Below are 10,396 nucleotides of genomic sequence, written 5' to 3' on the forward strand. Positions count from 1 at the left end.
TCAGGGAGGGGGACGAGTGGAAGACGGCGTTTAACACTCCGTTAGGGCACTTTGAATACCGGGTTCTTCCTTTCGGCCTCGCTAACGCTCCAGCTGTCTTTCAGGCATTAGTCAATGATGTCCTGAGAGACATGCTGAACATCTTTGTTTTCGTTTACCTTGACGATATCCTGATTTTTTCACCGTCACTCCAGATTCATGTTCAGCACGTTCGATGTGTCCTCCAGCGCCTTTTAGAGAATTGTCTTTTTGTGAAGGCTGAGAAGTGCTCTTTTCATGCCTCCTCCGTCACATTTCTCGGTTCTGTTATTTCCGCTGAAGGCATTAAGATGGATCCCGCTAAGGTCCAAGCTGTCATTGATTGGCCCGTCCCTAGGTCACGCGTCGAGCTGCAGCGCTTTCTCGGCTTCGCGAACTTCTATCGTCGTTTCATCCGTAATTTCGGTCAGGTGGCAGCCCCTCTCACAGCCCTTACTTCTGTCAAGACGTGCTTTAAGTGGTCCGTTTCCGCCCAGGGAGCTTTTGATCTCCTCAAGAATCGTTTTACATCCGCACCTATCCTTGTTACACCTGATGTCACTAGACAGTTCGTTGTCGAGGTTGACGCGTCAGAGGTGGGCGTGGGAGCCATTCTTTCTCAGCGCTCCCTCTCTGACGACAAGGTCCACCCTTGCGCGTATTTTTCTCATCGCCTGTCGCCGTCGGAACGTAACTATGATGTGGGAAACCGCGAACTGCTCGCCATCCGCTTAGCCCTAGGCGAATGGCGACAGTGGTTGGAGGGGGCGACCGTTCCTTTTGTCGTTTGGACTGACCATAGGAACCTTGAGTACATCCGTTCTGCCAAACGACTTAATGCGCGTCAGGCGCACTGGGCGCTGTTTTTCGCTCGTTTCGAGTTCGTGATTTCTTATCGTCCGGGCTCTAAGAACACCAAGCCTGATGCTTTATCTCGTCTCTTCAGTTCTTCAGTAGCCTCCACTGACCCCGAGGGGATTCTCCCTGAGGGGCGTGTTGTCGGGTTGACTGTCTGGGGAATTGAGAGGCAGGTAAAGCAAGCACTCACTCAAACTCCGTCGCCGCGCGCTTGTCCTAGGAACCTTCTTTTCGTTCCCGTTCCTACTCGTCTGGCCGTTCTTCAGTGGGCTCACTCTGCCAAGTTAGCCGGCCACCCTGGCGTTCGGGGTACGCTTGCTTCCATTCGCCAGCGTTTTTGGTGGCCCACCCGGGAGCATGACACGCGTCGCTTCGTGGCTGCTTGTTCGGTCTGCGCGCAGACTAAGTCCGGTAACTCCCCTCCTGCCGGCCGTCTCAGGCCGCTTCCCATTCCCTCTCGACCGTGGTCTCACATCGCCTTAGATTTTGTCACCGGACTGCCTTCGTCAGCGGGGAAGACTGTTATTCTTACGGTTGTCGACAGGTTCTCTAAGGCGGCTCATTTTATTCCCCTTGCTAAGCTTCCTTCTGCTAAAGAGACGGCACAAATCATCATCGAGAATGTTTTCAGAATTCATGGCCTTCCGTCAGACGTCGTTTCGGACAGAGGTCCGCAATTCACGTCTCAATTTTGGAGGGAGTTTTGCCGTTTGATTGGGGCTTCCGTCAGTCTCTCTTCCGGCTTTCACCCCCAGTCTAACGGTCAAGCAGAACGGGCCAATCAGACTATTGGTCGCATCTTACGCAGTCTTTCTTTTCGCAACCCTGCGTCTTGGTCAGAACAGCTCCCCTGGGCAGAATACGCCCACAACTCGCTTCCTTCGTCTGCGACCGGGCTATCTCCTTTTCAGAGTAGCCTCGGGTACCAGCCTCCGCTGTTCTCATCTCAGTTCGTCGAGTCCAGCGTCCCCTCCGCTCAGGCTTTTGTCCAACGTTGCGAGCGCACCTGGAAGAGGGTCAGGTCTGCACTTTGCCGTTATAGGACGCAGACTGTGAGGGCTGCTAATAAGCGTAGAACTAAGAGTCCTAGATATTGTCGCGGTCAGAGAGTTTGGCTCTCCACTCAGAACCTTCCCCTTAAGACGGCTTCTCGCAAGTTGACCCCGCGGTTCATTGGTCCGTTCCGTATTTCTCAGGTCATTAATCCTGTCGCAGTTCGACTTCTTCTTCCGCGATACCTTCGTCGCGTCCACCCGGTCTTCCATGTCTCCTGTATCAAGCCCGTTCTTCGCGCCCCCGCTCGTCTCCCCCCCCCCCCCCCCCCATCCTTGTCGAGGGCGCACCCATCTACAGGGTCCGTAGGATTTTGGACATGCGTCCTCGGGGCCGTGGTCATCAGTACCTAGTAGATTGGGAGGGGTACGGTCCTGAGGAGAGGAGTTGGGTTCCCTCTCGGGACGTGCTGGACCGTGCGCTGATCGAGGATTTCCTCCGTTGCCGCCAGGTTTCCTCCTCGAGTGCGCCAGGAGGCGCTCGGTGAGTGGGGGGGTACTGTCATGTATTGTCATGTTGTGTCTTGTTTCTGTCCTTTCTCTTCACCCTGTCTCCCCCTGCTGGTCGTTTTAGGTTACCTTTTCTCCCCCTCTTTTCCCCCAGCTGTTCCTTGTCTCCTCCTAACTACCTCGTCACCCCTTTTCCCACCTGTTCCCTTTTTCCCTCTGATTAGTCCTCTATATCTCTCTCTGTTTTTGTTCCTGTCCTTGTCGGATTCTTGTTTGTGTGTCTCATGCCTGAACCAGACTATCATCGTGTTTGCTGCAACCTTGTCCTGTCCTGTCGGAATCTGCCTGTCCATCTGAGCCCACGTGTGTTCATCATTAAAGAAACTCTGTTTGTTAATTCGCTTTTGGGTCCTCATTCACGCACCTGACAGTGATTGCTAGTGTCTGCCATCTAAGGTAATTGATTCAAATTAAACAAGAGCTTCATTGATTGGCCTTAAAGGGGTTTTGTACATTGTGTTCTGCTCTTGTAACCATGTTTCAGTGGCCCCTTGTTCAATGTATTATTCCAGTCCAGTCAGGCACATGCACCGATAGAGCACTAGGTATGCTGGAGCACCTGCCCCTTTGCCCTCCAATGAGAAAAGGGTGTTTTTTTAATGTTACGAGAAAAGAGAGAAAAAAACGAATTGCCCATCAAACTAGATAATTTCTCATAAACTCATGAATATTTTGCCACCACAAGCACTGCAGCGCGTTGCTGCAGCTGTGCTTGTCCTCCTCGCACGCACAAGTTACCCACCGGCGCTGAGCAGTGAGTTTGAAATTAATACAGCCAATAGTAGGTTACTTTGGAGTTGCTTGCTAGTCTTGTCTCACGGTCAGGGACAGGGGCAGGGGCAAATGCAGTTTGACTGTTTGTCTGTAGCAGAACCAATTTAAATAAAGTAAAGACTAGTTAGCTTGTTTTGACAGCATAGTCTAGCTAACTAGCTGATTCATATAGCCTACATTAGCGATGATCAGATGATATAGCCCACCCCAGCAGTCATTATAGCAAATATACCGTACTTAACTAACTCCTTTCGTCTTTGGTTCTAGCTTGCTTAGCCTAACGTGTGATCAGTGAGTGTTTTGTCAGAAAATGAAGTACAATGTTAAAACCCTTATTTCACTTTAAGCACCTGCCCCACCAAAGGTCTGTGCATGGCCCTGAATCCAGTCCTAAGGGAGGATGTCCTGCATGCAGAACAAAGCCAGTGGTTAGAATGGTGAATACTGCATGTTCACTGGAGGGACATGCTAGGTGCCGAGGAAGAGGACAAGACAGCGGTGCAGCACATTGAAACACCGCACACCACCATCTTGTAATCCTTTAATCAACAATAAACATCATAATATACATTGAAAAACAATTTTACAGCAAAAAAATATAGCCACTTAATTGTAACACAATAAAAACGTTTTCATTGAACGAGACAGCACATAAACATGTTCTATAAAGGAACAATTTAGGCCATTTGAGAGGACGGAAAATGCTCAAACAACAACATAATGTTCCATTAATCCATAGAGAATTACTTTTTATGTTTATCAAACACTGAGAAACATATGTATCACTTTGGACAACATAGAACTATTCTTGGACACATACTCCCCTACATATTTATTTGGACAGTGAAGCTGAAACTTTTAATTTGGCTCTATACTCCAGCATTTTTGATTTTAGATCAAATATTTTATATGAGGCGACAGTACAGAATGTCATCTTTTATTTGAGGGTACTTTCATGCATATCTGTTTTACTGTTTAGAAATGAAAGCACTTTGTGTTTCTAGTCCCCCCATTAGAGGGTATCATAAGTATTTGGGCAAATGCACTTATAGTGTATTACATTTAGTCTTTGGTCCAATATTCCTAGCACACAATGAACTACATCAAGCTTGTGACTACAAACTTGTTACACTCATTTGCAGTTTGTTTTTCTTGTGTTTCGGATTATGTTGTGCACAATAGAAATGAATGGTAAATAGTGTATTTGGCCATTTTAACATTCGACCCAAACAGATACTGTACTCTGATGTGTACAATAAACTGTATACAGATATTTACATCTCCTCTTCCACCAATGCTGATATGTCTATGTGTTGAGATGTATATGGGTATGTAGATAGAACATTTCCAAGCCTTTGAGGCAGCGGTGACTACTCCTGGGCAACTGTTCTTGAGGAAATTGATCCTTCAATGTCGGCTACAGTATCTATCAAATCACCAAAGTTGTTGGTCTTTTACATCAGCTGGAGTTATCCCTACAGAACTGTCCTTTAGGGGTCGAAGTGTGTACACATTGGCAGTTGGCACTGTAGGTGGCACTGTACATTCATACTGTAGGTGTCTGTTTCTCTCACTCGTCATTACCAACTCATCATTTACACCTGGTTGGGTTGTCATGGATCAATTTGGTTCAAATGAGTAACCAGAATAGAACTGCATCTCCAGAGGACAGAGTCCAGTTCTGCCACATTGGTTTACATACGTGGCAGCTGTTTAGATTATACATTCTAAATTTAAAATAAAACACGGATTTGTATCAATCATGGATCATTGGATGCATATAGACCAACATATCAACCATAGAATTAGAATGATGTATGATGCTTCAATATCAACACTGGGATATAAAACACAGTCCCACTATATGGGTTACAGTCATAAATGATGTTGCTAGCAGTGTGTCAGTGTTGGAATGGGACATTTACAAGTCTGGAGCATTGTCGCTACACACAGCCTTCCTGACAAACATGAGCCCCATGGCTGAAGTTATCCAGTGAGTGATTGGTGCTCTTGACCGAAGTCAGTCGCATGTTGGTCCGCCTCGTGCCCTGAGCGTTACACCTGATTCGTGGGCGGCGGCAGCAGCGGAGCTGCTTGTCGAACTGCTTGTGGAAGCTGTTGCTGAGCAGGTAGAGGGCGAAAGGGTTAATGCAGGAGTTGATGAAGGCCAGGACGCGGGCACACACACTGGCAATGAAGTGACCCAGGGACGTATCCACCTGGCCGTAGTGGTAGGAGCGGTACAGGTAGATCACGTGACTTGGGAGCCAGCACACAGCGAACAGAACCACAAACACCAGCACTGTCTTAGCCAGACGTTTCCTAGACTCAATCTGTGGGGATGGTAGAGAGAACATCATTCAGTTTGAATTCCGAAGCACTGAAATACAGACATATTTAATTGACCTATTCCCCATGTTTCATTAAATGAAACCGTCCAGTGTCCAGACACACATTCACAAACCTGTTTCTGGATATGTAAGTGTGCCTCCACGGGTATGTCTGAGGCGCTCCGGATCAGGCTGCATGCGATGAGGCAGTAGTACACAGAGATAATGATGAGTGGAATGATGTAGAAGATGAGGAAGAAGGCAATGGAGTGGATCTTAGGGTGCAGTTCCCCGGCGTTGGGGTAGGGGGCACATGTCACAAAGGTGTCATTGGTCTGGCCGATGTTAAAGGTGTGAAGATCGGAGAAGATTGCCTCAGGAATGGCCAGGGTCATGGAGAACAGCCAGATGGCTGCTGCTCGGAAGGAGATCTTAGCTGTGGACCTCTGAATGTCCATGGGTTTGACAATGGCCTTGTACCTGGGATGAGAAGAACATTCAAATTCACTGATGCTACATCATTTAGCAGACTTTTTTAAGGATCCTTTATCATTAAAGAAACAAGTGGCTCAAATGGATCAGGATGAAAAAAGCGAGAGAATTCAATGAAAGCAGCAGGTGTTGGTTAATGGAGTTTGATCATATCTATAATGAGAGAATAGGGACACAACATACATAAGGGTACTTCAGGAACATCAAAGACTGCTAGAAATGTATGAAATTTGGTCAGTCGTGAACAGAAACGAACAACTCTCCTAAGAAAACATATATTCCCTGAATCAAAGTCCATTGATTATATGGCACATCAAAGCTCTGATAATAATTATTCAACTTTAATAACAGGTGGTGTGTGACGAATGTAAAAGTAATAGCTATCTGCCCAGATTGGTTACATTATTGATATTTCCCTGAAATTGTGTTTTTAAAAGAGTGAGCATGGCAGGGAACTGCAGTGACAGATATGTTTTAATGTGTAATGTATTAGTGGGTTGTCTGGATCTGTGTTCAATAAGAAATTAAGAAACAGAATTGACTTCTCTGGTGGCTATTTAACCTATATACTGTAGGCCAGTCTGATCTGTCGGCACTTCACTAAAGGCACATTCACGCTCTCTCTCTCTTAGCTCTGACTAATACCCTTCGTATAACCCTCTTAACTCTTTTCAAGGTTCCAATAGACTCAGCGATATGACGTAGGTGCACAAAGTTAACAACATAGTGGGTCAATTTCCGCAACAACTAAGAGCGTTGAAGTGCGAGGCTTATTAACGTCTCAGCTGTTTTGGTCCGGTACCAATAACGCTCTAACAGCGTGACGATAACCCATGCACATCTGCAGCTACTGTTGCTGCGTTTATTCATGTCGGAAACTCGGGACCTCCAAGTTCAAATGAACCGAAGTTAGTTGCGTATATCTTCCTATTGTTTGATTCTGAAACCTCCCTAGTCAGAAACTCGGGACCCGACTCTTCTACCTAGGTTAGCAAATCGGAAATGTCAGAGTTTCCGACATGTCCTGAACGCAGCATATGTGTGACTGTGTGGGAGTGAAGTCTGTCATCTCGCTCATCGCAATATCTGCCATGCTGCTCTTAGTGACATAGTTTCTCTGAGTCTACCTGTAATATGTAACTCTGATGGAGAAAGAACCCTGCAGAACAGAGACAGAGGAGATGATAATAGTGGAATATAATAGAACAGAGCACAGTATTGCAGGCAGCTCAACAGTCAAACCCATTTAGTGTACTGTCTTCACCAAAGGCAAAAACTGTTTTCTTTATCTCCTGATGGCAATTCTGATGTTCTGTGTGGCCTGACAAGACACTTGCTAAGAGCCAAAAGTGTCAATTTAAGGACCATTTCTGTCATGATATATTTATTAGTGCAATCAATGCCGCAAATGGTGCCACATCTTGGACTCCTGAGTGGCACCGCATCTCACTGCTAGAGGTGTCACTACAGACACTCTGGTTCGATTCCAGGCTGTATCACAACTGGCCGTGATTGGGAGTTGCATTGGGCAATGCACAATTGGCCCAGAGTTGTTCGGGTTTGCCTGGTGTAGGCAGTCATTGTAAATAAGAATTTGTACTTAACTGACTTGCCTGGTTAAAAAAACACATACACACATTGTTTGTTGTCATCAGAAACAGCTAGGAAAACATACTTTTCAGGAGTGAATTGAAATAAATAGAAAAGGAAACTGTTGGACTTCAATAACACAGAATGAATTTCTCATGCTTAAACTGGATCCATTTTTATATTATGTGGGGTTATTTTCTGCGGTGAAAATAATCTGCAACCAGGTTGAACATGTACTGTAATCATTACACACCTGCCTGCTCATGCTACCATGCCAAAGTTTAGTTTGAGTATAGTCAGAGCGTTGGGGCAGTAACCTAAAGGTAGCTGGATCGAATCCCCCAGCTGACAAGAAACTAAATCTGTCATTCTGCCCCTGAACAAGGCAGTTAACCCACTGTTCCCTGGTAGGCCATCATTGTAAATAAGACTTTGTTCTCAACTGTACTTGTCTAGTTAAATAAAGGTTACTTTTTTACTTACAAATGTATGTATGTATAGGTAAAAAAATAATAATAATAATTCGCTTCCCATCAGAGTGATCGAGAAAACAACACAATCAATGATACAACCCTTACCTATCTACAGAGAGCGCAGTGAGTGTGAAAACAGAAACCCCGACGGAGGTGAGTTGGATGAAAGGGATGAGTTTGCATCCCACCCGGCCGAAGAGCCACTCTTCAGCGAGGTACCGACTTGCGTCCACCGGAGCGCACGTGACAAGCAGCAGAAGGTCACCGAGCGCGAGGCTGGACATTAATAGGTTGGGCACCGTCCGCATGGATTTAACGGCGATAAACGTTCTCATGAGCGTGACGTTACCGATAATTCCAATAATGATTAGAAGTCCGTAGACGGTGGCGATAACGATACCGGGCAGCCAAATGTAGGGCTCCTGGACCCCTGTCTCGATACCGGATGCCCGCGACAAGTTAAACATCAATATGTTATCGGGGTTTAAAATTAAGGAGTCCTCCAAAGACATAGTTGGTGTCTTTCTTGAAAGTTTGTAAAAAAATATTCTTAAAGTAGCCCTTGCAATGGCTTCCTGTTAAATTAAATGGTGTGGCTCATAATTGTATTGTTACCAAAACCAATTATGCATAGCCTAATAACCATCATAAAAAGCTTATTTTTATGATGCCGTTTGACACACTGCTAGCCAATGTTGAGGCTTCTCTCGTCACCCCTCATTGTACATTGATTCAGAGTCAATGTGAGGGGGGGGGGGGGGGGGGGGGGGGGGGGGTGTTATAAATGATGGCATCACTGATGGCATGCGTCATTCACTCCCTGCCCCATTTGGTGGAAGTCACAGTTGCTGTAGGGAAGACGATTTTTTTTTTATGAGCATGGCTTTATTTCTATTACAGCATATTGGATGACAGTCATTCATATTCCATTAAATGTAACATCAATAGGTTTAGTGGTGGAAAAAGTACCCAATGGTCATACTGGAGTAAAAGTAAAGATACCTTAGTAGAAAATGACTCGTAAAGTAAAAGTCACCCAGTAAAATACTACCTGAGTAAAAGTCTAAAGTATTTGGTTTTAAATATACTGAAGTACCAAAAGTAAATGTATTTGCTAAAATATACTTAAGTATCAAAAGTAAAAGTACAAATATAAATAATTTCACATTCCTAATATTAAGCAAACCAGATGGCACAATTTTCTTGTTTTTTTATTTATGGATAGCCAGGGGCACACCACAACACTCAGACATAATTTACAAATGAAGCAGTTGTGTTATTAAGTGAGTCCGCCAGATCAGATGCAGTAGAGATGACCAGGGATGTTCTCTTGATACATGTGTGAATTGGACCATTTCTTGTCCTGCTAAGCATTCGAAATGTAACAAATACTGTTGGGTGTCAGGGAAAATGTAAGGAGTAAAATGTACATTGTTTTCTTTAGTAATGTAGTGAAGTAAAATAAAAGTTTACATACACCATAGCCAAGTACATTTAAACTCTGTTTTTCACAATTCCTGCCATTTAATCCTAGTAAAAATTCCCTGTCTTAGGTCAGTTAGGATCACCACTTTATTTTAAGAATGTGAAATGTCAGAATAATAGTAGAGAGAATAATTTATTTTAGCCTTTATTCCTTTCATCACATTCCCAGTGGGTCAGAAGTTTACATACACTCAATTAGTATTTGGTAGCATTGCCTTTAAATTGTTTAACTTGGGTCAAACGTTTCGTGTAGCCTTCCACAAGCTTCCCACAATACGTTGGGTAAATTTTGGCCCATTCCTCCTGACAGAGCTGGTGTAACTGAATCAGGTTTGTAGGCCTCCTTGCTTGCACACGCTTTTTCAGTTCTGCCCACAAATGTTCTATAGGATTGAGGTCAGGGCTTTGTGATGGCCACTCCAATACCTTGACTTTGTTGTCCTTAAGCCATTTGCAGCTTTAAAGAGTTATTAGTTTCAAGGGCACAATATGTGCTTCAGAAGTAGCTTGAATTCATATAGGCCCAATATAGGCTTTATAACAATAAATATACAAATCTGCTTTCTGGTGATCCTAGATTTTATGTTGTGTTCCAAATTGTTTTGCTACCAAAGATATTTTATTGATTTACAGCCCTGGTGACTGATCTATAAGCCAGCACTAGTGTATATGTAAAGAGACTCATCTTTTACTGCCTACATGGAGCCCTGCCAATCCAACACAACTGGTCTGCCGACGTAACCGTCCAAGGGGGCTACAACAGACTTCTTCCGTTGCGACGTCCCGCCCTAAGGCCCCTCTGCTAGCCCCGGCC

At 44.8% G+C, this 10,396-nt stretch overlaps 1 protein-coding gene across 1 annotated transcript; it reads right to left on the reverse strand.

The window, feature by feature from the left end:
• Positions 1–3,746: 3,746 nt before the first annotated feature.
• On the reverse strand, positions 3,747–8,609 carry LOC110502014 (gastrin-releasing peptide receptor). Its single transcript, XM_021579917.2, has 3 exons — positions 8,203–8,609; positions 5,677–6,022; positions 3,747–5,545 (listed from the first exon to the last, which is right to left on the reverse strand). The coding sequence occupies exons 1-3, from the start codon at positions 8,607–8,609 to the stop codon at positions 5,156–5,158; spliced, it is 1,143 nt and encodes a 380-aa protein (XP_021435592.2). The 3' UTR covers positions 3,747–5,155.
• Between the last annotated feature and the right edge of the window lie 1,787 nt (positions 8,610–10,396).

Source organism: Oncorhynchus mykiss, chromosome 22 (assembly GCF_013265735.2).
Source record: "Oncorhynchus mykiss isolate Arlee chromosome 22, USDA_OmykA_1.1, whole genome shotgun sequence".
Lineage (NCBI taxonomy): Eukaryota > Metazoa > Chordata > Actinopteri > Salmoniformes > Salmonidae > Oncorhynchus > Oncorhynchus mykiss.

Excerpts from the sequence above, each read along its gene's own strand:
- LOC110502014 (XM_021579917.2), bottom strand. The coding sequence starts at position 8,609 with ATGTCTTTGGAGGACTCCTTAATTTTAAACCCCGATAACATATTGATG. Across the intron at positions 6,023-8,202 it reads ACTGCGCTCTCTGTAGATAG|GTACAAGGCCATTGTCAAAC; the intron begins GTAAGGGTTGTA and ends TTCTCATCCCAG. Across the intron at positions 5,546-5,676 it reads ACTTACATATCCAGAAACAG|ATTGAGTCTAGGAAACGTCT; the intron begins GTTTGTGAATGT and ends CCATCCCCACAG.